The sequence below is a fragment of the Acomys minous genome, assembly GCF_964271855.1.
Source record: "Acomys minous genome assembly, chromosome: 4".
Taxonomy (NCBI): Eukaryota; Metazoa; Chordata; class Mammalia; order Rodentia; family Muridae; genus Acomys; species Acomys minous.
The window spans coordinates 116786507-116812101 of NC_140486.1; the positions used below are offsets into that span (position 1 = coordinate 116786507).

General features: G+C 55.8%; 1 protein-coding gene across 1 annotated transcript in view; it reads left to right on the forward strand.

Annotated features, from left to right (window-relative positions):
- The window catches only part of GPC1 (glypican 1), a 27677-nt gene continuing 2082 nt past the window's right edge, over positions 1–25595 (forward strand). Inside the window, exons 1-8 of the mRNA XM_084780266.1 lie at positions 1–480; positions 21089–21247; positions 22491–22882; positions 23530–23695; positions 24522–24652; positions 24783–24902; positions 25004–25137; positions 25366–25541. Coding sequence (XP_084636392.1) covers positions 315–480; positions 21089–21247; positions 22491–22882; positions 23530–23695; positions 24522–24652; positions 24783–24902; positions 25004–25137; positions 25366–25541 — 1444 coding nt within the window. The 5' untranslated portion in view covers positions 1–314. The remainder of the gene's footprint in view (positions 481–21088; positions 21248–22490; positions 22883–23529; positions 23696–24521; positions 24653–24782; positions 24903–25003; positions 25138–25365; positions 25542–25595) is intronic.

Consider the following 25595-nt stretch of genomic DNA (forward strand, 5'->3'; position numbering starts at 1 on the left):
TCCCCGCCCCTCCCTGCCCCTCTCGGCGGCCGCCTTGAGGCCGGGCGGGCGGCGGGGGAGGCGCCGAGCCGGGACTGCGCGTTCGCCCGCCGCGCTCTGGGCGGCCCGACTGAGCGGCCGGACCTCGCGCCTCGCGCCTCGCGTCCCGCGCCGCAGCCGCAGCCGGCTTTTGTTGTCTCCGCCTCCTCGGCCGCCGCCGCCTCTGGACCACGAGCCGCGCGCGCTGGGACCTTGGCTCTGCCCTTCGCAGACTGGGCTGAGCGGGCCGGCCGGGACCAAGGGTGGAGGGCGGCCAGAGAGCCGCGGGCCCCGCCATGGAGCTCCGGGCCCGAGGCTGGTGGCTGTTGTGCGCGGCCACCGCGCTGGTCGCCTGCGCCCGCGGGGACCCCGCCAGCAAGAGCCGGAGCTGCAGCGAAGTCCGCCAGATCTACGGGGCTAAGGGCTTTAGCCTGAGCGACGTGCCCCAGGCAGAGATCTCGGGTGAGTGAGGGAGCTGCGTCCGGGGGCACCGGACCCCAGTACTCCGGAGATCTGCTCTGGGTCTTTACCCGCGCCGCAGCTAGCCCCGGGCGCCAGAACCCGCCGCCTAGACTTGGAGTGGCCTCCTGAGCCTCAACTGGTCTGTACCCCGCGGCCCTCGCCTCCGAGCTCCCGATCCGCTCTGTTGCTTCCCAGTTCGCAGTCACTATGCGCTGGGGTCCCTTTCCCAAAGCGCTGTTCTGGCGCGGCTAGGGAATTCTACTGGACCCAGGCGCAGTGCGCTCCTTTTGGGTCAGGGCTAGAGCTAGGTGTTTTCGGCCCCTAGCCTGGCCCAGTGTGCCGGCGGGGCGACAATCCCAGCTCCGGGACAGCGTGCCTGTCGTCCTTGCGGCGAAGCAAGCGGTAGCTCAGGGGCGATCTGTTGGGATGCAGATCCCGGTGGCAGCGGGTTAAGAACTTCTCTATGCGGACCTCTCCCTCCGGCGTCAAGGGTTGTGTTTAGGAATTCACGCGGGTCACAGCAGGAGCAGCCTAAGTGGGATTTATGGGCAGATCTTATCCTTCAAGCCTGGCTTCCAAGGAATTGTGTGCCCGCTGTGCGCTTCAGTCGACCCCAGGGCTCGCGGGGATTCCTGCCCAGGAACTTATGCCCGCCAGCGCCCCGGCCCTAGAGCTCTCGTGGTCGGACCCGGCGCTTGGGGCCCGCCTGGAGCTGCGAGCCCAGCTGCAGGTGGTCGGCGTCTTGGATCCCGCCCAGGGGCCTTGTCATCTCTTTGTAAGAAGAGCGGCCCTCCTGGCGGCGGCCTCGGCCCTGCAGCTGCTGAGAGCAATCCTTCCCCTCCCTTCTCTTCCCCTTCCCTTCCCTGCTGCCTCGGGAGCTCTGGGAACCGAATCTTTATGAGCTTGTAGAGAGGGTGCAGTGTCCTAAGAACCTCCCAAGCCCCAGGCTTCGCCCGAAAATGTATGTGGAGTTTTTCTGGATAAGTGTAACACCAGGGCCTTGGTGAAGAGGGACTTCCTGCTGCTGCTGAGGGGGCTTGCAGACCAGAGGGCAAACTCAACTGGTGCCTTAGAGACTGAATGAGCAAAGTGACAGGATCACTCAGAGGGCATGGCCTGTGGCCTAACCTTGCTTAGGAGTGGTAGTAAGTTACCAGGCCTTGGAGTCCCTGTCCCTGGGACAAGACAGGAACCCACAGACACCTTGCTTGGCCTGAGTCTCTTGACTCTCTCCCTCTCAAGTGCTCCCCAGTACAGGCCTTTCTATGCCTCTCTCTACAGGCAGCCCTGTCATTGTCAAGGCCACCTCCTGAACTCCTCTGAGCACTGTCCACCCTGGTGCCTGGCTGCAGAAGGTGCCCTGTTCACTTTCTGCCCTCTTCCAAACACAAGTAAATAGGAACTTATGCCCATGACATCCTTGTATATCTCTTAACCCTGCCAGACTCCAGCGTGCGCGTGTACACACACACGCACGCGCACACACACACACACACACACACACACACCAGCTTCAGGCCTTCTAGCCTACAGCTCCCCTTGGCATGGCTAGGCCTACCTATCCTGATGCCTTCTTGGGAACTGTCTTGAGCTTGTACCCACCCACAGTTACTGGGCCCATGTAGGCAGGGACTAGCAGAGTAGGCAGTGACAAGGGCACTGAGAGGGCAAAATAAAGAAGCAGAGGTAATTGGCCCTCCCAAAGGGCCTAGGTCTTACTGTCTGTCCTGAGGCTGGGGGATTAGGAACTCCAGACAAGCAAAATGCTTTGATGTCTGTGATAGCCTCTGATACTGTCAGTCTGGCTGGGGTGTGTGTGTGTGTGTGTGTGTGTGTGTGTGTGTGTGTGTGTACCCTGCAGAATTATAGCAGTCATACCAGTTGGGGCACAATGTTTGTTCAGGGTCACCCTACTTATTGGCATGCAAGGCCCGTGTTCTTCTACCTTGCCTATTTGTGCTCCTCAGAGCTGGTGCCACGCTTCCCTGAAACGGCCCGGCCTGCACCTCACAGCCTTCAGAGTAGGAGAGTATCTACAAGCCCTAGGGCACTGAAGACAGTATTAGCACATGGACTGAGAGGAGCAGGGTGACCTCCCAGGATAGCAGCAGCTCAAGGGGCAGCCAAGCTCAGGGTCTTGTCTGGTTCTGTGCCACCAGACCTGGACTCTAAGGACCAGGCGCCCTCTGGTGGCCTCTAATGGCACAGTCCTCCCTGGAGCTCTAATTTCTTATTCAATCCCTTTCCTACAGTCCTGTCCTGAGCTCCAAAGAAGCCTCTCTTCTAATGAGTGTGAGGATCCCCCAAGTGATAGTGCCTGCTGTTCTACTGGAGTCAGTGTGTGGTTGGGAGAGAGCACGGTGGCTTTTTCTGCTCCCATCTTGGGGACCAGAAACAGCAGTGGCTAGCAGTAGACTTGCCTTTTTATCAAACAGCACTGTATCAGAGGAGCTGGCTCCCTCATTGAAGGCACTTTTTGGTTTTCTAGATGGCCTGACCAAGGGACAGTGATGACAGCTGTCCCATTCCATAGACAAGAAGCAGCCTGGGGAGGCAGCCACTATGGTGGTGCCCTCCCTCTATGCCAGGGCCCAGCAAGGGAGCAAGGTCTGGGTGAAATTGCTAGGAGCCCACTGATGAACCACAGACATGGCCAAGCAAGTCTCTCTTGGCTTGCAGAACTGCTCTGGGCCACGAGTGTTACTAAGTGTGCCCCATGTGGTTAGTTCTGTCTCGGAGTGTTCACTTTGGACTCCAGGGTCAGAGACTACCCCTGCCTGGTCTAGGTTGTCATCACAGAGCCTATCCAGGCCACTAGCCCCAAGTAGGTTCTCAGTGAACAATGGCAGATCACGACACATGCCTCCCAGCAGCTGTAGTGCAGCATGAAGTGGAGGGTGAAAACGGTCTCAACACAGCCTTCCTTAGGGTCTCCAGCCTGGGCAGAAGCGGGGACTGGGCATCAGAAGATCTGAGAACTGCCGAGCTTCTCCTGTGCCCCAGAGTCACAATGTTCCTGCCTGCCTGCCTGCCTGCCAGCCAGGGTGGGCACCTCACACCCAAAACCCACACTGAGTACCCACCCCCCAACAGGACTCTAGGTCTCTATGTGGGCTCGGGCCTTCTGTGCAATGGTTCAGAATCTGAGGTGCCTGGGCCCGGGTGCCATTCCCGCCTCTTAGAAAGAGTTGTCTGACTTTCTCCAGAACCCAACAGAGTCCATCCCTCAGTTGAGGTCTGCGGCTCCCGGAAGTCACTGCCACATTCCCCCACCCTGCACCACAAGTTTCTGTGCGCCTTGTTCCTCCCAGAGAGAGACGCCCCCTGTGTGGCTGAGCATGAAGCCCGAGGTGGTCCTCACACCCCGGAATGGCACTAGGAGCTTGGCTTTCATCATCCCCAGCGCAACGCTTGGGCTTCTGTGTGCCCAAGGGAGCTGTGCTCCAGCAGGGCCGTCTGTGTGATGCAATGGCCTGGGCCTTTGCTGTAGCACCGAGGCTCTCGTGCTGGACAGGCCATCCTGTGTCTCCATGGAAACTTCCCATCTTGGGCTCCAGAGGCTTTCTGCAGCGTCAGCGCACACTGCCCGCCCAAAGCGATGGTGTCCATCCGCTGAGAGTGTCCATAGAGGCTTTTTTTTTTTTACAACTCACGCATGAGAGAGAGGGGCCATGTAAAACACTGGCTAGAAGAGGACATCAATGCCAAGGAGGCCACATGCCTGGCTTTCTTAGGGCACTGTCTGGCTAATCCCAAAACCTGTACTGGCAGCTATATCTCGGAAAAGCCGGAGCAGACCTCCTTTTCCAGGCTCTGTGTTCTGGAAGCCTCATGCCGTCTCAGCTTGGAGAACTCAAGTAGGATTTTGCAATGGAGGCCTGGTAGGGCCTCACAGCTGCTCTCTTTACTCTGCCTTTGGCTCCTTCTCGGGGGTCCTAGAAAGTCCTTAAACTGACACTACACAGACCAGAACGATGACCCTTCTCAGGCTCAAAGCACGTGACACAGGTGACCCGGAGTGGACACAGAGGTCTCCCGGCTATGTTTCTTGTCAGCCAGTGACCGGCAGAGGCAAGCTGATCTTCATGAGCCAAGTCCCAAAAGAGTAGTAGACAGGCAGATGCCCTGAACACAGGGCAAGCCAAGGAGTGTGGCAGGTGGGCCCGCCAATGATAGCGGTCCTAAACGACGGTTTGTGCACGCCTCAGGTGAGTCTCCTTGGCTTCGGAAGTGCCCGCCCACCCCCAAAGCACTGGCGATGTACTGTCATGCATGCCGAGCAGCAGGTAGCTTCAGTCAGCATGCGAACAGGCCTTCACTTATGCTGTTGTTGTTATGGCTGTGCTGTGTTCCTGTAGCACAACTGTCACCCATGGGGTAAGAGGTGGGCGGGGAAAGAATTCTTCCTTAAGCAAGACTGGGTCGTTCTTAAGTCAGAACCTAGGCTGATGACACACACATACACACACACACACACACACACACATACACACACACACACACCAAGCTTAGAGCCTCTGTCCAGCCCTGACCTAACCTGGCTGTGGGCACAGTCATCTGATGCAGGATGTCACTCGTGTCCTTTGGTAGCTTCAAGCTTCTGCCTCCTGCTGGAACCCAAGCACCTGGCTGATGTTCTGCTGTCAGCCCTTTCTGGTGGTGTGTGAGAGCAGGCCTGGGCAGGCACCTGTATTGCTGGAATTCTCCTGTATGAGATTGTTGAGGCATGGTCCCCTGGGTTGATATGGTCCTCTCTCTTTTCCTTGGCCTCAGCTCCACCCCGACACCATGGAAAGGCTGTTGTGGGTGAGAGCACAGGGCAGCCAGGAGTAGGTGAGATGAGGGTGCCTAGATCTCTTGGTTCTTTTCCATCAGCGCCCCCCATGCCAAGGAAGCCACTCCATTATGTGACAAGAATCCTTGGTGACCCCCTTAGAAACCAGCTGACCTCATCTCTTCCTCTGCCTATGCCCTCCCACTGCCTTCTCATTGCCCTGTCACGTGACCCCTGCCTCCTAGGGCAGCCCCTCCTGTGCCCACCCAGGGCCACCTCTATCACTGTTGTCCCCAGTGTTCCCCAGCAGGCACATACACCCCTGCTTTGACTCTCACCTGGTCTTAGGTCCATTCGTGTGCTGAAAACTCCAAGGTCTTCCTTTATGTCGTGTAGGGGACCAACCCTGGAATTTGCCAGCATTTCCACTTCTCAGAGCCGCCGTTCCAAAGCATAGTGAACAGGAAGATTTTAGTTTATTGCTTCACGGTTTGGGGCGCTGGGAGCCTGAGCGCAGGCAGCAGGCAGGGTCCTCCCTTGCTGCACCTGTGGGAGACTGTGAGCCCAGCCTCTCCCAGCATCCCGAGATTCGCTGCTGTCCCTAGCTTGTAAACCCAGACCATCATCTCTGCATCGCTTCTCCCATATATCTGTCTCTAAACTTCTAATAAAAAACACTAGTTGTCTTGGGCTAGGGCCCACTCGCATGCTCTTAATAGTTAATGTCTGCAGAGATCTCACAGCCAAGTAAAAATTACATCCGTGAGTCTGGGTGAGGGAGTCATACTTGAATATACAGGTTTTGGAGACTTGGCTCAACAAAGACACTGTGATATCTACATCTCATTCTCGGCGCTTGTCCGGCATTTCCCGTCTGGCTGCAGAAATCCTGGGTTCCGTGTTTTCTGTCACACCTCTCCCTCACCCGCCCCTTGCTTCTGCCCGCATGAAGCCCTCTCAGCAGAGCTTCTCCCCATGGCTGCCCCTGCCTCCCGGAAGGACCTTCCTTCCACGTCCAGGTGGCAGGTCAGGGTTCTCTTGCCGATATTCCAGGCCTGACACTACGCCGTCCGTGGCCAGAACTGTAACTGCTAGCCCAGGGACGCATCTCTGCGCTATGTCACACAACTGCCCAGGGTGGGCAGGCAGTGAGGTCGTAGCCTGAAGATCCGTGGCTGGCAGCCAGTGGCACCAGTGGTACCTCAGACAGGCCACTTGCGAGCAGAAGACTCAAGCCAGATGGGAGGCTCAACCCTTGGAGAGAGAGTCTTGGAGGACAGTAGAGGAGCAGTGAGCGAGACAGGCTGAGTCTGCTGGGGAGCCCCACAGCATGCCAAGCAGGCCACCTCCCCAGGGGCAAGGGCCAGCCAAACAGGCCGCTGCTCACTTGTACAGAATGCTCCCTAGATTCTGAGGAAGACTTGGCCAGGTGACAGGGCAGCCCCTGGGGGCTCCATCAATCTTGCTCCCTGGCCACCTGCCCAGCCTCCCCCACCCACCCACCCACCCTGAGAGGCAAGGGCCATGACAGAGAGCAAAACAGACAAGAGAGTAAGCCCTCTGCGGACTGAACCTAGAGGCCAGTGCCAGAAGGTCAGCCTGTTGTGTCTTTGTGTGGGCATTACAGGTGGATGAGGCGAGCCTAGTTGGCTTCTGGCCAATGCAAGGGCTCAGAAAGGAAACGCTACAAGATGCCCAAGAGATAAATGCTTCTGAGATCTGGCAGAGTGGGCACTCTTTAGCAGGCAGAGTCCCAGAGACTGAGCCCAGAGCCTAGCCTCACCGGAGGCCTTCTACCCTATCTAGTTCCCACTTATATTCAGAGTAAGTCACTATCCCAGCCCAGATTTGGCAAGTGCATGGGTGGGGTACCAGCCGATGGTACTAACCTGGGCACTCACAAGTGCCTTATTTGAAATAGGAGACCTTCAAGTAGGCCTGTCTCATAGGTGCTGAAAATAGTGCCCACGCCACAAGGGTGTGAGATCGTGGGGTGGAGATCTAGTTTGCAAGCCACAGACTCCCTCAGGTACAAGAAGGAACAAAGCGCTAAGGCATCAGAAGCCTGCACTGAAAGGATCGGATCAGGAGGCTGTAGCATGGATCCTCAGGGGTCATGTGAGGACACACCACTTGGCCAGCTGGCTGAGTGGACAATGGTACAAGCTCGCCTCCATCTCAGCTGGCCACACCCAGGTAGCTCTCTTAAGGTCAGAGCTGGCCTTTCTCTAGTCACAGATGTCTGAGCCAAGCTGGCCTTCCGCCTCCTGAAGGACAGCAGAAAGCTGTCCAGTCTGGAAGACTTTTTTTTTCCCCCCTTTAGTCCCTGACTCAACACATTTAAGATCTAATGGGAAATTTAGTTGGGGTCCCCAGCATACAAAATGCAGCTACACCCACTGGTGTATAGTGAGGTCGGTGTGTTTGGCTTGCAACACTACCAGATGTGGGACGGGAGGGTGCTGATGAGGCCTTGAACAGGTCCCCACCTCCCCGTAAGCTGTCCTGGCTTACTGTCACCTCAGATACACCTTCAGAAGTATTCCCAACCCGCCCCGCCCCCCCCCCAGGACAGCTGTCGAGCATATCCGTGGCTGTGATCTGTGGGTGGCCATCCCTCCTGTCATGTCTGGCTACCTGTGGTCCTCTGAATCCATCCCCATGGTGACCTATAAAGACGTTTGAGGTGTGTCCTCAAGCATCATGGCCGCAAGTGCCCGCAAGAGGCTCTGGGGGCTACAGGGAATACATCCCACTTACTTATGACCATCTGCCAGTCTCTGGGGAGAAAGCTGATGCCACCTGCTGCCGGGGTTGGCTCAGGCGTTTACACGTCTGTGGTTGTCATGGAGCTCGGGACACACTGGACGACACAGTTATCTCGAAGGGTGAGGCTCTTAGTTAATTCACTGTAATTCTTAGTAAATCACCAAAATTCCTACTATTAATTCACCACTTCTAACTTTTGCCTCTCCCACACTCTTGTTGTATCAGTACCCAGGACTGTACATCCTGGTATCCTCGGACCCCAGATTGGCACATCTCATCCAGTATGTGTGCAATAGAGCTCTGGGCTGGTGGCCACACATGAGACACCCTGGGCACACCCGTCCACGAGTGAGGTGATGCTCTCCTAACCAGGATCCACTGCCTGGACCCTCAGCAGTGCACTGTTCCTAGCAGTCAGTGGGTTGCGTGCTTAGCATGCTTCCCCAGGAGTTGGTAGGAACTCCCACAAACACCAACAGAAGCTCTTGAGTGGGAGTCATAAGCCCACAGGTCATGGGGAACTTGTGGTGGGGAGCAGAAGTGGACTCAAATCCAGAAGGGTGACAAATAGGCTGTAAACGGGGAATAGCAAGCCAGGGGTCCTTACAGGAGCACAAGTGGACCTCAGAGTTCAGGGATGTGGGTAGGGAGACTGACCCCCAGCCAGACTGTCAACAGGAGGACCTGAGACTTGGCCGGTGTAGAAACCACCAATGTTTTCATGTTCCTTTACTCTTTTGTAGCAGATAATTTGGAAGGTGGCATGCCTATCACAAGTTGGAAACTCCAGTGGGCACTAAGCCAGCTGTCAGGTCTCACAACATAGTGTGCCCACGGGGAAAGGTGCACTACTGTGTTCTGTAACAGTCTCACATGCTTACTGAGTCTTGCGGGAAATAGAGGCCGGCTCCTCAGGTTAAAGAGGAGCCCTGGGTGTCCTCCACGGTCCTCTCATTCCGTGCTTCAGAACTACAGTCAGTCCTGAGGAGGTGACAGCCTCCACCAGATGGCACTAGGGCCCAGAACGGAGCCGGAGTCCAGCTGGGTGGCAAGCCTGGCCAGGCAGCGCTAATCTGTGACAAGGGTTGGGCTGAGAAATGACTGCGATCACCAGCCTGGACAGTGAGGAGGTATGGGAGGGACAGTGCTGGAGCACCTACTGTGTGCTGGGTGCTGTTCTTGGTGCTGAGGGGGGTTCTCCAGGCTGTACAGCTGATAGGGTCAGTGAAGGCAGGCAGGCGGCAGTCTCCCTCTGAGCATGGCCTTACTTGGCCCACAACCAAGTGTTGCTCACATCATTTAAAAGTATAGGATTGAGCTGGGCACGGTGGCGCATGACTGTAGTCCCAGCACTCAGAGAGGCAGAGGCAGGAGGATCTATGTGAGTTCGAGGCCAGCCTAGTCTACAAAGTGAGTCCAGGACAGCCAAGACTACACAGAGAAACCCTGTCTCAAAGACAAAAAATAAAAAAATAAATAAAATAAAATAAATAAAGGGTTATGGGGTGCTAGGAGACCACTATGATGGCTCAGCAGATAAATATGTTTGCTGTATAAGCCTGAAGGACCTGTTTGATCCCCCAAAACCTATGTAAAAGTAAAAAGAAAGAACTGCCTGCACAAAGTTGTCCTTTGACTTCCACACGAGCAGGACGCACATACACATTACATGGGCATATATAGGTACATACATACATATATATATGTATATATATATACATACATACATACATACATACATACATACATACATACGTGCAAGGAGGGGGCTGTAAGTAAGTGTGGCTCAGTGGTGGAGCTCTAACCCAGCACATGCAAGGCCGTGGATCTTGTCCCCAGAACCATGAGGAAAAGAATGTGCTGGGAAATGGGGAGTGCTCGGGAGCACTGAGGCTGACAGCCGCACACCTGCCTGAATGACCCAACCCTAGGCTGCACAGGGCTGCGGCCACCATATACCTGACAAGGCAATTTAAGGGAAGAAGCATTTATTTTGGCTTACAGTTCAAGGATGCAGCCCATCGGGATGGTGGGAGGAGCCGGAGGCAGCTGGCCGCGTTACATCCACAGCCAAGAAGCAGACAGTAAATGGCTGGTGCTCAGCTTGCTTTCTGTTTTCTTGCCATGCTGGGGAATCTGCCTTAGGTCGTTGCTGTTATTAAACACCACGAACCGACTTGGGAAGGAAAGAGCACTGACTTCCCTCCAGAATTCCTCAGTTCAATTCCCAGCAACCACATGGTGGCTCACAGCCATCTGTAATGAGATCTGATGTGCACTATATACATAATAAATAAATAAATCTTAAAAAAAAAAAAAACTAGCCAGGGCAGATCAAAGCCAGCATACACAGCCTGTGTATGCTAGGCAAGTGTTCTACCACTGAGCTACGTCCCTAGACCCCTTTTCCTTCTTTATAAGTAGACTGCAGCCCACGAGATGGTCCTACACATGTCGAGTGGGCCTTCCCATTTGTGCCCGATCTAGAAACTTCCTCTGACAAGCCAAGAAGTTTATCTTCTAGAGGATCCTAAACCCTACCAAATTGATAAATTAACCAACACATAGGTGATGGTTCCGCCAGTGGCTGAGAATGTAGTGGCAGGGCCACTCCAAAGCAGGGCAGGGCCAGAGGTCAGCTCTGTGACTCCAGTGTGGGGTGCCTAACAGCCTGTGTGTCTCCTCCTTGGAGTGGGGCTCCCTGAGCTGCCTGGCAGACACAGTCCATTCTGAGTGTCAGGATACAGCCTCCACAGCTTCTGTTTGGCAGAGTGGACAGTCTAGGGTCAGTGTGATGGCATCTGAGCTGTGCTGTGTGGAAACAGGGGAAGGCATGCTCTCAGGCTGTTGGTGCTGTGTGCAACAACGGCTCAGTGACACTGGGCTCTGAAAGAATGTTTGCCTGGGCTGTTGGAGACAGCCACACCCTTGGCTGAGAACCTCCTCTTAAGGAAAGTAACCTGCTCAGTGGCCATTATCCTAGCACCAAGAACATCCCCTCAGAATCCAAGCCTGGTCTGTTGGACCCAGCTAACCCATCTGGGTTCAAGGTTGGCTGTGTGACCGAGGGCAGACAGCTGTGCCTCCGTATTTGTTCTGTGCCTTTTCAGAGGAGCTCGTGAGGAAGGCCTGTTCCTCCACAGTGCTGTTTCTTCCAGACAAGCTGAGAGGGAGAGACCCTCAGGAGAGAGAGAGAAGGCCAGGATCTGGGGAGGCTGAGGAGCCACAGAGCAGGGAGGTCCTGACTGCAGGAGAGAGACCTTCGTCAGCAGCCCACAGTGCTCCCTCCTGAGGGCCTCTCATGGAAAGCCAAGAATCGCAAGGAGGGCAGTGTCCCCAGGACCCAGCAGTAGTGAAGACAGGGCTGTGTGGATGGCACGTCCCCAATCACTCTCAGGGCCACTGTTGAAAAATGGGAGCTGACTTTTAGGAAGGAAGCCAAGAGGAGGAGGGGCCAGGGAACATCACAGGTCTCAGGAAGGCAGGAGGGAACAGGAGGGTATCACGGGACCAGCTTCTTGCCAAGCCTGTGCAGGTAGCAGCCAGCATCTGCTGGTGACAGCATCTCTGTATTGGATCCCACGCCCCTACCCAGAGCTGATGCTCCCTTGGGTAAGTGCTGGCTCCTTTCTTCAGCCTCCAGGGAGCCAAGCTGCCTGCCCAGAGCCCCACCCATGTGGATCAGTATCACTGGATCCCTTAGTCCCTCTGTCTGCCAGCAGTCAGTGCCGGAGGCTGAGCCTGAGTGCATACTGGGGGGGACAGGGAGGACAAGACACCACCTCAGGACAGCTATGTGAGCATCCCTAAGAAGTGAGTTGAGGCGGAGAGTGGTCCCAGAAGTGCTTGGTGGGGCTGAGAGGGGCCTTTCTGTAATGGGTTGTGAGACTTTCGCCAGTAATAGGAAAAGTGGTTCTCCAACAGGGCCTTAGCAGGCACTTGCCAGCAGTCTGAGGCTTCATTCTCAGAAAACTTGGCCAGGACTAGACAGGAACTTTAGTGCAGTGGCAACATCTGACTCCGGCAAAACCCACTGAGCCCCCTGGTTTTGCAGGTAAGGGTTCATCTGCGTCTCTCATATCAGCCAAACCTGGGCCCAGGGTCTGATGTGAGTGAGTCACTTCTGGGAACCTCAGTCATCTCCTCTGAACTGTGTGCCTGTGGGCAGATGTCCACCGGTGACAATGACTTCAGTTAGGCCACACCCCATGTCTTAGTTAGGGTTTCTGTTGCTGCAGAGAAACACCATGACCAAAAAGCAAATTGGGAAGGAAAGAGTTTGTTCTGCTTACAGTTCTATTTCTCTGTTCATTGAAGGAGGTCAGGACAGGAACTCAAACAGGGCAGGACCCTGGAGGCAGGAGCTGATGCAGAGGCCACAGAGGGGTGCTGCTTACTGCCTCGCTCCCTCATAGCTTGCTCAGCCTGCTTCCTTACAGAACCCAGGACCACCAACCAGCCCAGGGGTGGCCTCACCCACGAGAAGCCCTCCCCCATCAATCACTAATTAGGAAGATGCTTTACCAATGGATCTTATGGAGGCATTTTCTCAGTTGAGGCTCCCTCCTTTTTGATAACTAGCTTGTGTCAAGTTGATATAAAACTGTCCAGCACACTCCACCAAGGACTGCAAGATACAGCCATGAAAAGGCAGCCCACCTCCATGGGGAGACAATGACTGGCTGCCCAGCATAGTATGCAGTTACCAACTGAACCTTTGTCCCCATTAAACGCTAATCCCCTGTTCTAGCTTTATTTTGTTGCTGTTGTTACACACACACACACACACACACACACACACACACACACACACACACACACACACACACACACCCTGACCAAAAGCAACTAAGGGAAGTAATGGGTTTGTTTGACTTTAATTTCCAGGGTACAGTACAGGAAAATCAGAAGCAGGAACTTGAGACATATGGACACAGCACAGCCACAGTAAAGAGCTGAGAAATGCAAATGCACCTATGCTGATGGCTTGTTTGCTGTCAGTTAGCCTTCTTCACTCTTACCCAGGGCGGAGCCTAGCCTAGGGGATGGTGCTGCCTATAGTGGACTGGATCCCACAGACATGAGCTAGATAATTCCTCACTAGAGCTCTCTCTTCCCAGATGATTCTAGATTGTATCAAGTTGAAGGTCAAAACTAGCACACTCTCCAGACCTCTCCCCCTGCTTCTGACATGCACAATCTCACTCCCTGTCTCTTGTGGTTTTGACAGCACTAGGGAGCTCACTTGGCTTCTTTCATTGAGCTTGATATCCATCTTATAGCATCTCAGAATTGCAATATTCCATTTTATTGTTATAGTTTGTTTATCCATTCAAACACCTGTCTTTACTGTTTGGTTTTGTGCATACTGTATATGATATTCTCCCTTCATTCCCCCTCTCTCCTTTTGACTCTCTTCTTCTTTTATATGAAAAATTAATGAATTGTTTATCTGAGATTCAGGGGTAACTGGTGGGTGGGTGCGTGAGATGGCTTAGAAGCAAAGGGCATTTGCTGCCAGGAGAGAACAAGCTCCTGCAAGTTATCCTCTGTGGCTCATGTGTATACACACACACACACACACACACACACACACACACACCACACACATGAATGTAAAAAATAAAACAAAACACCCAACTGGCACAGGCACCCTGGTTCCCTGCTACCCTCCTCTAACTGTGCTTGCAGGGAAGGGAGGGACCACAGCTAGAAGCACACGCATGCCCTTGCTGGGCAAACAGAGGTGCTGTCTGGGCAGCCCAGCCTAGGGAAGCTGTCCCTAGCTCGGCAGGGCATGTTGACACCTGCTGTAGTCTTTGACTTCCGCCCAGGAATTCCCCTGAGATGGGAACCTAGGGAAGGCAGCACTGGTCACATGGCCATTTCCAGCCAGTGACCTTGGGCATGTTGATTTGCCACCAGGTCAGTGGTAGACAATGTGTGTAGAAGAAGTGATTCTAACCCTGAAGCCATGCTTGTCCTGCCTGACCTGCCTCTTGAACTTGCTTGGAGGAAGGAGGAGTGAGTCGGTTATAGCGGTGGCCTTGTTCCAGGACCGTACACACTGGGCAAATGTGCCCCTGCCTATTGGATGTACACATGTTTTATTTAACATGAGAGCTGACATGGCTGCTGGGGAGAGGTGAGAAAAAGGAAGTGGAGCTTACTGGGGTGGTGAGGTGAGCAGGCCTTGCAGGGAGATAGGGGCTATGCCCAGGAGGATGGCTACCAAGCCAGGAGGAACAGCTGGGCTGGCAACCAGTGGCCCCGTGCTTTGCCTTGGGCTCCATCCTGGCTGGGTTGTAGTATCTCTTTAGCACATGTGCCAGTTTGGGATTTACAGGGCTATGGTGGAGCCTGAACTGTGTAGCTTTATTCCATGTGGACACATCTGAGGAAGCAGGACCAGTCTGTCCTATAGGGCTCCTCAGCAGCCCTGTGGCCCAGAAGTGGTCTGGTTCTCCAACTAGACGAGAAAACAGGGTAGAATGCCAGGACGGATGGCGTGAACCCTCTGTTTCACATATATCCTGTCTGAACCGTCACGCTGCCCCACCTGGGGATTGGCTATGAACAAGGAGGCGAGGCTGAGGTTCCTTGAGTTGGTGAAACAACCACAAGCCCTGAGTGGGCTCTGCCCTGCAGCCAAGTCACAAGGCATGGTCTTGGTAGACATAAACACTGGGGCAAAACCTTTTGCACCAGGGAGGCACATCCTACTCCGTATTCACGGGTTAGGTGGCCTGAATGGGGAGGAGGTAGTTTAGAGGGCAGCCATTGGGTCTTCTTTTGAGAGTCTTCCAGGTCCAAAGTCCCTTGTTTGAGCAGCTGCTCACCCAGCAGATTCCTATTTCCCCAGCAGTGCGACTAGGAAGGCTGAGGGGACCTATGTATTTCAGGTAGGAAGTGTAAGTAGGTGGCTTTCCCCAACTGGAATCAAACGCTGGAAAGGGGAGGCAGTCAACTGAGTAGGAGAGTAGCCTGAGAAGAGTTTGGGGCTAGTTTGGTTGGTATGGATGAGACGCTTATCAGAGAACTGGAGGCAGGGCCTTATGGGATTGGGTCCTCAGGGCAAGGGATGTTAGGACTGGGAGACTGTGGTGACCTCTGAGCGCCCAGAAAACAGTGGAGAGCTGGTGTTCTGCTGGAGAGGGGCCCCCTCAGTGCAGTCACCATCCATGGTCCTCTCTAGCTAGCCCTAGGTGCCCATGAGTATGTGCCCTGCCGAGGCCAATGAGCCAGAGCACCCACTTCACGCCATCCCTACCCCTGGCCTGAGACTGGCAGAAAGGGCCTGATCCACAACACCCACTGCAGGCCTAAAATGAGGGGGAGGGGGTCCGCAGCCGCCTACTGTTTCCAGGGAGACAGGAGAGGGCGGCGCTGACACGCCATTGAAGGCTATGGGAGGAGGTGCGTCCCAGGGAGCCGCCTTCAGCTGTGTGCACCATTGAGACTGCCGCTGCCCTGCTGGCCTGGGCTGCGGAGTCCACTATGCTGCCCAGAGCCCCTACCCTCATCTTGGCCTTTGCTGCTGAGTCCTGCTGCTCTGCATTTCACTGGCACTCGGAATCCCACTTGCCATCCGGAGTGCGTCCACAGCTGGGGACACCGCTGGAGCGGCCATCCAGGAAGAGGGTTCTAAGTAAGGCTAGGAGGGTGCCCACTAAGCTGGTGCCAGGCTAAGTCTCCTAGCCGCCATCTCCATCAGCATTCCTCCCTGCATCCCCCGCCCCCCATGTTTTCACCTCTTATCTTCAGCTCCATTTTCTCGCAGCAGCTGTACCCAACCACAGCCTATCTATGCCTTATTCCCTTCCCATCAAAGAGCTTGGTCACTAGCCCTGGTTTCTACTTAATGTCTCTCCCGCTCCCACCTTCATCCCATCCCCATCTCCCCGAAGTTGTCCTGCACCATCCTGACTATCCCTGCCTAACCCCATCCCTCTGTCTGCACCCCCACCTGGCTGCCGCAGCACCCTTCCTCTCCTGAGCCCAACCCCCTGCCTTTCCCCCAACCCCCACCGCAGCCTTAGCGCACCCTTTCCTCCCCCCATCTGCCGCGCCCACTGCGGCAAGCCCCTACCCTGCCAATCACATCGCCTTCTCTCCCCTCCCTCCATCTCCTCCTTGCCGCAGCCCCCCTCTAAGTGCCCCCCTATGCCTGCCGCAGAGCTCAGCACTCGGTGCCAGCCGCGCCCACTGCACCAGTGCCCCCTCCTCACCGAGCCGCCGCCGCCAGAGCAGGCGCCAGCATCTGCAGATCCTGCTTGCCGGCTCCAGCTGCACAGAGCCATCCCTGTTGCGGAGGAGGCAGCGGTGGGAGCTGCAGGTGTCGCCCAGGCTTTGTTCGCCTGGGCCTGGCCTGATGCTGGAGAGGCAGCTGGCAGGAGCCCTTGCCTGCCCGGAGATGACCCCTCCCATGGAGCCCATAGAAGTGCCAGCAGCCGATGCCCCCCCCAGTTAGGGGTCCTCATGCGTGATGGAGGCTCTTCTTGGTGATGTTGTCATTTGGGTGAAATGGAGACAGGAGTTTGGGGTCATGAAAGCATCCAGGAGGGTGGGAAATATTTGGAGTGAGGGGGAGGGTAGTGCTTGGTGCTTTTCCGATTTCAGAGATGGGGTTGAAATGCCTTCCTTCAGGTGTGACCCTCGGGGACTAGACTGGTGCAGGTTTGTTGGGGAACAGGGGCAGGCAGTAGTAAGGGCCCCTGGAGCCTGGGCAGCCCTCAGAAAGTTGAGCCATTTGCTCCTGGCTCTTGGATACCACCAAGCTGTCACATGCTGGAGACCCTCTGCCTCTGGAAAAGAACCCAGGAGCACTGGGAGCTGGTCGACTTCTCCAGCATCAGTCAACAGAAAGACCTGCTCTCGGAGACAGCACCTGGGGAGGGGAGGGGAGCCGGGGCATCTTCCTTGGCTATGGCAGCTGCGGTTGCTGAGAGCTATCCTCTGATTAGGGGTGGTGTGGGAAGCAGGTTTTCCATTCTGCACCGTCTGTCCATCCAGTGAGCACAGGAAGCTTCTGGAGGGATGGACTTGAGGGGAGGGAGTGTGGCATGACTCCGCAGTCTCTTGTGAAGGGTGGAGGGTTTCAGAGCATTGTGGGGGGGCGGGGCATGCAGGACAGGTCAGAGAGTACTGTGGATAGCATCAGAAATGCCCTCAGGATGCTGGATTTGGCTAAAGCCCTGTGGTGACTGCAATGATCAAGAGGGGGTGCTATCTCTGTCAGGGAGGAGCAGAGGCTGCAGCTGTCAGCAGGTGGCAGGAGGGTGTAACCCTGAAAGGTAGGAAGCCACAGGCTGCTGTCTGCTCTGGAGGATAATAGGGGTGGGGGTGGGCGTGCAGGCAGCCAGATCTGGGGAGAGGTAAATAAGAGGTTGCTGCCCATGGGTTTGCTGCAATGGGAGTGCCATGCTGGGTGTCCCAAAATTCAGGAGCCTTGGAATTGAGGAGGCTTTGGGTTTTGGGGGGGGGGGCAAGGCTTAGAAAAAGGAACTACGGTGGGAGAAACCTGCCACGAACAAACAGCCTCTCCCCCAGATAAAACCTGGAAGCCCCAGGGGAGGGCAGTACCCTAAAAACCAAGGAGGGAAAGATCTGGAAAAATGAAATCAACTCTGGTTGATAGAGATGGATGGGATCAGAGGGATCGATACTGCTGCTCCCTCACACCTTCAGCGCTGGGAAGGAGGAAGCTGCTGGTGAGCTTATCCCTTTAGGGTGGAAGTTAACCTCCTTTCCTTCCCCCCCCCCGCCCCCATCCCCACGCTGGGGATTGGACTGAGAGAAGGCGCAGGTATTTGGGAGGTACTCCAGCGCTTCTCTGCACGTGTGGAGAGCTTTGCAGAGCCACCTGCGGTTCCAGCCTCAGCTGGGCTAGGGTTCAGCAGGCAGCCGAGAACCCTCCTGCCTTTGACCCTTCAGCAAGCAGCTCTGCCCTGCATGGGCTTCTGGGCAGCCTGGCCCAGCCTGCCCGGGGCCCTCAGGCCGGTGCCCGGGCTCTGGCTCCGTGTCTTCACTCCCGTGTTTGTCCGAGGAGGGAGGGAGGGACGGGGGCGGTGCTGGGGCAACTGGAAGAGCGCAGGTCACCGGGCTGGCTGGGTGAGGTGGCCAGGCAGAGCTTGGGGGGGGGCGGGGAGGGACTTGAGGGGAGACCGTTGGATGGGGTGTGTTCATAGCGGCTAACCAATAATCTCATGAGTCCCACACATCCAGAGCCCGCAGTGGAGTGAAGCAGGTGCCTGTTTCTTGAGTGTGTGTCCTTACTTAACCTCTTCCTGTTTCAGCTTCTCTCTCCCATCTGTATGGTGAGGGGTGGCACCTGGGGCCACCAAGATGGAGGAGAAAATCAGGGGAGAGGGAACAGTGGGAGGGGCCAGTGAGGATATGCCCATCTCTAGCCTGCCAGAGCTCTAGTGTGCAGCCTGGTCCTTGATTTTTTTTTTTTTTTCACCTGAAATCATAGGCCTACACCACATGCCTTTACCCTGGATGCCCCTGCCACAGCTGAGCCCGAGGTGAACCCCATACTGACACCTGTAGCCTTCACCCAGCTCAGTGCTGGAGTCAGGGATGGATCTTCCTCTACAGTGCTCCCCATGACCCTTCCTCAGGCTGTAGGAGTGACCCTTCAATGCCCTCACTCAGAGAGAGGCGAGATGCTATGGCCTGGAGCAGAGCAAATGGAAAGTCCCGTGCTCAGCCCTGCACCTCATTGGGCAGGTGGCCTGCTCACTGTGCCCAGCCCTCCCTGTTCTAGAAGAAGGGATTAGAACAGATGCAGACTGGGGGGCGGGGGGTGGGGAGGGGTAGGGGGGTGGGCCCAGGCTTGTAGCTCCCAGCTGTCTGGGCCCCCCCCCAGCCCTTTCTTGAGGTTGGGTGCTTGATAGCATGTTGGCTCCTAGGACCTACAGCCTCTGTGAGGGGCAGGTTCTCTGGACAGGAGGAAGAAAGCAGAGGGCACAAGGTAGGGGAGCGGTGGGAGGGGCAGTCAGCATGTGCCTCCCATCCCTGGCCCCCTTTTCACTTGATTCCCCCAAGTACCCTTGAATCAGAATACAATTCCTTCTGTTCTCCTACCAGCTGTCAGCCACTGCCCTGCTCTGTGGGCCTTTGGGGACCCTGAGACCAGATGGGACTCAGCTTGTGAGGGTGAAAGTCCCCACAGGGTTCTGGGATAAAACACAGCTCCCCTACCTCAGTAAGCAGGGGGAGGGGCCTCAAGGCCAAGCCTGAGACCTGAGAGAGCAGAGCTGAAGGTTGCAGTGCCACAGGGTGCTGGAGGGGGTATAAAAGGAGTGAAGAGCTGTCACCTATCCTGGCTCTTCTTGCTTCTGGTACTCCCCCCTGACACCTCCCCCGAGGCCCACATCTCCAAGCAGCTTTGACACCTGGGAATATGTCTCTTCCATGTCATGTCGAAGTCACAGAGGCCACACACAGGTCCATCCTGCAGCCCACACTCACACAAGACAAGGATGTGATCATGTCTCTTAAGGGTGAATTCACCCCCAGAATCATTCCTTAGGCGGGGTCCCCACTCCCATCCGGTGGGTGAGGATTGACAGAAGCCAGGCCTCTGTCCCCAACACATAATGAACACTCCCGAGGTAGATTTCTGCCCCCACACACTTCTTGGTATGCTTTCCTCTGGCTCACCTCAGAGTCCTCCACCCCTGATGGCAGCTTGTAGCATCACAGCCCTGAGTCCTCAGCATCTCACCTCTCCCATCCTTCTACCTTTCCACCAACCAAGGTTAAGCAAGGTGAGCAAGGTTAAGGCGAGACGGTCTTTGGCACCCAGGGGCCATCCCTGGCACCTACTCCGGGCTCTAAAAACTGCATCTCACTGGCTCTCTGGTTTCAGCCTTAAAACTATAACATCAAGGTCAGCATGCCAGGCTGAGGGAAGCTTCTAGAATCCCTGCTGACCCTACCCTCTTTCTAGACCCTCCACCTAAGGCTGGCCTCCTATCTCTACCTCTCCTCTGTCTGACCCGTCCAGTTCCTGTGGGGGCTGTAGGGCTCTCCTCAGGCTCAGACACAGCAATGTGACCTGTGAGGAGGGAGTGGGACAGCCCAGGGGCAGGGGCAGGGGCAGGCCCACTGGGTCTTGAATAACTCAGCCTCTCAGTTCATTAGGACAAAGTCTAATCTCCAAGCCTCACATTCTCTGTAAACATTGTCCCCGAGGCCTTAGAAGAAGGGTTAACACATCCCTTTGAGAGTTTCTTCTGATACCAGGAAACTCTCTTGAGTGTGAAGCATCTGCCCAGCGTGCGCCGTAAGGGCTCCGTGGTAGACACTTCACGGCTGGTTGTGTGTCCAGAGCAAACCCTCTGTTTGCAAGTAGGAATCAACATTGCCTTGAGTGGTGCTGCTTCAGTGCCACCAGGAGCTGACACCCCCACGTGGCAGCCGAGGATAATATGGGAGCATGCCCAGCTGGGTGGGAACCTTAGGTCAGGGATTGGGTGGCCTCTTTGGGACCCAGTGCCTGCACGGAGCATGCTTTTCTTCACACTGGTGCCCGGGGTCCTGCAGAATGCAGCCGCTGGCCCCATGGAGCTGTCTTCACTGGGCGCTCCACTGTCTGTTGTCACTCAGGGGTGGCTGACTGGCTGAAGCTCGATGGCCTCTGAGACTGGGGCAGGCCAAGAAGAGGCTGGGATTTTTTCCTTCTTCCTCCCCTGGCTGAGGCATCTGCCAGGTTTCCAACCTAAGTTGGGCAGCCCCTCCCTCTCCAGGCAGTGTCTCAGCTGGCCCTATGGGAGCCCTGCTACGGCTCTGCTTGTGTGCCTGAGATGCTGGGATATGTCACATAGTACTCCTGTTCCGAGGCTCAGCCCTTTGATAACTCAAGAACACCTGTTGTACCCCATACCTGAATCTTACCAGGGGCCCTGGAGGTCAGAGCCACAGGAGCCCAGACTTGCCCTACCCTTACCGCGTCCCTGCCTTCACAAAGGGCTCCTACCCTGAGCGGAGCCGTGTCTTGGGCACGCGCATCTCAGCGGCCCACTTCACCCCCTCATGCCATCTTTTCCCACCCCACAGGCGAGCACCTGCGGATCTGCCCCCAGGGCTACACCTGCTGCACGAGTGAGATGGAAGAGAACCTGGCCAACCATAGCCGGATGGAGCTGGAAACAGCACTCCATGACAGCAGCCGTGCCCTGCAGGCCACGCTGGCCACCCAGCTGCACGGCATTGACGGTGAGTGGGGGCTGGAGGGCGGGAACTTGTAGGTGTAGGGTAGGACTTGGGACTATGATTTGGACGGTTAGTGTAAGCAAAGGGTTCCCCTCTTCCTGCCGGGTTTGAATGGAACAATGAACCCCAAGTTGTCAGAGCCCTGGGGAGAATGGACCTTCTCAGAGGGGAACAGCTGCTCTTGGAGTGCCTTTGTGTCCTCTGAGGACTTATAGAGGGCTAGCCTGTATCTTCTGGGGTCTCCCAGCTCCCTGCCCTGAGGTGGCTGCCTCTTGGCCAGGGGCAGAAAGACTCCTGTGCACTTCAAGAGGCCAAGTTAGCTGCCTTTTAGCATCACTTGTTTCCGAACCCCTCATGTGGTCTCACTGCATATGGGCAGAGAACAGCGGCCCAAATGATGATGGCGTGTTTAACTGGAACTGTGTGGTACTCGGGGTTAAAAGAGTCTCCTAGAAAGGTAACCTGTCAGCAAAGAGATTCACTGTCTCCAAAAGGGATACAGGGCCCAGGCAAAGATGCGCTCCCTGCCATAGGGTGGAGCTGGGAAAATAGAAACTGTAAAGCACGACACTGAGAGTCTGTCTAACCACAGCTGGGCCATAGCCTCCAGCAGACACCCCAGGAAATAGCAGCTGGAGATATGAGGGAGCCTCTAGGTTTCTGCATACTCTGACGCTCTGTTACTCAGCATGAGAGGGAGGGCTCCATGTCAGACATGTGGAATGCAGTGAAACCTCCTCGGACCTTAGAAGCTGCTGCGCGTGCTCACACCTTTCCACCCTTACCACAAAGTGTCCATCTGAGGTGCTGGTTTGCAGCAGGGTGGGGTTTGCTGGAGAGCAAGAGAAAAAGGAGGGTTGCTTGAGGCAACTGAGACTGCTGGGGTGGTGAGAGAGACAAGGCAGTTGGCAGGTAAGCAAGGGGCACCCACTACTGCCCCTCCCAGGATGCAATGTGCATCTCAGCATCTGTTGGTTTCTAAGGCCCAACTCAGGAATGGCCTCAGGAGCTGGCGGCTCCACAGGGGCCTATATCCCTACAGAGGGCGCCCCTGATTTCTGCACCCCTAGTGAGGAGAGAGAGGTCTCCAAGAGCCCAAGGGACTCCCTGCAGGATGCTACCCAGCTTTTATTGACCATATAAGCAGGTTCTGAAGAGCAAGGGGTATTCTACCAAGCCCATGAGTAGACTGGCAGAGAAGCAGAGCCCCCTCAAGAGGTCATGCCTCTCCTCTGTGTGTGCACAGACCACTTCCAGCGCCTGCTGAATGACTCGGAACGTACACTGCAGGATGCCTTCCCTGGAGCCTTTGGGGACCTGTACACGCAGAACACTCGGGCCTTCAGGGACCTTTACACCGAGCTGCGCCTCTACTACCGTGGTGCCAACCTGCACCTGGAGGAGACACTGGCCGAGTTCTGGGCACGGCTGCTGGAGCGCCTCTTCAAGCAGCTGCACCCCCAGCTGCTGCTGCCTGATGACTACTTGGACTGCCTGGGCAAGCAGGCAGAGGCGCTGCGGCCATTTGGGGATGCCCCACGGGAATTGCGCCTGCGGGCCACCCGTGCTTTCGTGGCAGCACGCTCCTTCGTGCAGGGCCTGGGTGTGGCCAGTGATGTAGTCCGGAAGGTGGCACAGGTACACATACTGCCCGAGGGCTCTGAGCAGACCCTTGGGAGCCCCTCGTGCTATGCCCTTGGTGCTTGGTGTCCCCTACACTCCTCCCTGTTCCCTGAGCCTTCTGGCCCTCAGCTTCACAGCTGCAGCCCATTGTCAACTGCTCACTGCGGGGCCTCACACGAGCGTCCACTCTTAAGCCTGTCCATCCGCTGCCCAGTCCTGTGTCCTTAGCTAAATGAAGCTGTGGGCAGAATGGAGAGGGCCAGTGGACTGCTGGGCTTGGGAAACAAGAAAACGATATAGCTGGGCCTTGAGCAAGCTGAGGCAAGCACGGTAGCTCACTGCATGAGGCAGCTCATGGCAGGCCCACCTGGGGAGAGGGTATGGGGAGGGCACCAGCTTTAAACTGCACTGCCTCATCTCTAGCTAGGTGCACTAAGTCACCTCCCAACTTGGTTACCTTATCTGCTGTGAAGCCTAGTGACAGCAAGATGCCATAGTGTCCTGGGACAGCCTGAGCTAGGCGAAGTCCCACAGCCAGCTAGAGCAGAGCCTGGATGTTCTGGCGTGCATCCCAAGCCCTTCACATGGGGACTTCTTCAGGCCTAGCTGGTGACCTGCAGCACAAGGACGGCAGGGGGGCTTAGGCTGCCTTTGTTCTCCAGGTACCTCTGGCCCCAGAATGCTCTCGGGCCATCATGAAGTTGGTTTACTGTGCTCATTGTCGGGGAGTCCCTGGTGCCCGGCCCTGTCCTGACTATTGCCGAAATGTGCTCAAAGGCTGCCTTGCCAACCAGGCCGACCTAGATGCCGAGTGGAGGAACCTCCTGGGTGAGCTCCGCCCCCAGGCTGTCTGGCCTGCCCTTGGGAGCACCATGCAGGGGTCCTGGGAGGCAGTAGTCCCTGGCGTGGGCCAAATGAAAGGCTTGAGGGCCTGATCTGGGCGGGGTTTAGGGGTCGAGGGACAGAATGTATTGTCCCAAGGCATATAGTAGAATAGCTGCCTCAGCATGCATAGACACCAACACATAGGTGATAAATATCAATGTACATAGACTTACACGTGTGCAATCTGGCATGAAATGTATGCTACACACAGTGGACCAGTCTGTGTGATGTGCACAGACCAAGTGCAGGTGTACCTACATGTACATGTGCTGGCATACACACTTGCCAACACATATGAATCACTCTGTACATCTGTTGATATGGGGCAAGTTAGCATGCATACATGTTGGCACTATGAGTCAATATGTGCATGCCATTACATCTGTGCTGTATGAAAGCATGCACATGCAGACACAGAGTTCATGTGTTCAGGGTCTGGTGTAAGGCATGTCTACACACATATACATCAGCTTATATAGACATACAGTGGGCCAGCAGCTATTTATGCATGTTCAACACCTGCATGAGCTAACATGGACATACATGGACACGAACTCGGCAAGATTACCAGATGGGCCTGTGTGTTTGTGGAAACCTATGCACTGTGTGTTGGTATCCATTCTTTAACGAGTGCTCTGAGCTGCACCGGAGTGTAAGATGGTACAGTCTGAATGTGAGCTCATGTGACTCTCTGACTGGTGCTGCCGAGACTGTGTGTCACTAACGTGCATACGTGATGTATGTGCATACATCTTAACACCTCTGCCAGACTCCATGGTGCTCATCACTGACAAGTTCTGGGGGCCATCCGGTGCGGAGAATGTCATTGGCAGTGTGCACATGTGGCTGGCGGAGGCCATCAACGCCCTCCAGGACAACAAGGACATACTCACAGCCAAGGTGTGTGGGGGCCGGGGGCTTGGCAGGGGAGGGGACACTGCAGGCATTGAAGGGTCTGTCCCAGATACGGCCCTACCTGGGCCTGAGAAACCCTGCTGTCCCTCCAGACCCCTCTTCGGTATCTCCCCAGGTCATCCAGGGCTGCGGAAACCCCAAGGTCAATCCCCATGGCTCTGGGCCTGAGGAGAAGCGTCGACGTGGCAAACTGGCCCTACAAGAGAAACCCCCGACAGGTTCTCTGGAAAAGCTGGTGAGTGCAACCATCTCAGCGACCACACCCATGTCTATATGGGAGGGGACAAAGGTAGTCTGTCCCGCAGGCTTCTCACTGGTCTGACTGGCATCCAACAGGTCTCTGAGGCCAAGGCCCAGCTCCGAGATGTTCAGGACTTCTGGATCAGCCTCCCGGGGACACTGTGCAGTGAGAAGATGGCCATGAGCCCTGCCAGTGACAACCTCTGCTGGAATGGAATATCCAAGGGCCGGTAGGTGCTCAGCAGTGGCCACGCCATGAGTGGCCTGGAGCGTGGCAAGCCTGGCTGGAGGATCACACACCTTCACCAGCTCCTAGCATTGAGCACATGACCCTGGCCATGGGGCCTGCATGAGGCTCACTGGCTCTCGAGGTGTCATAGGGGTGCGATATGCTATATGGCTAGTCTCCTTTGCAAAAGCTAATGTAATGAGTTGTGGCTCTGACTACCCCTTTTCAGGTACCTACCTGAGGTGATGGGTGACGGACTGGCCAACCAGATTAACAACCCTGAAGTGGAAGTGGACATCACCAAGCCGGACATGACCATCCGGCAGCAGATCATGCAACTCAAGATCATGACCAACCGTTTACGTGGAGCCTATGGTGGCAATGACGTGGACTTCCAGGATGCCAGTGAGGCCCGCTGGGGCTAGGGTGGGCGGGGGAAGGGATCTGCCCTGCTCAGAA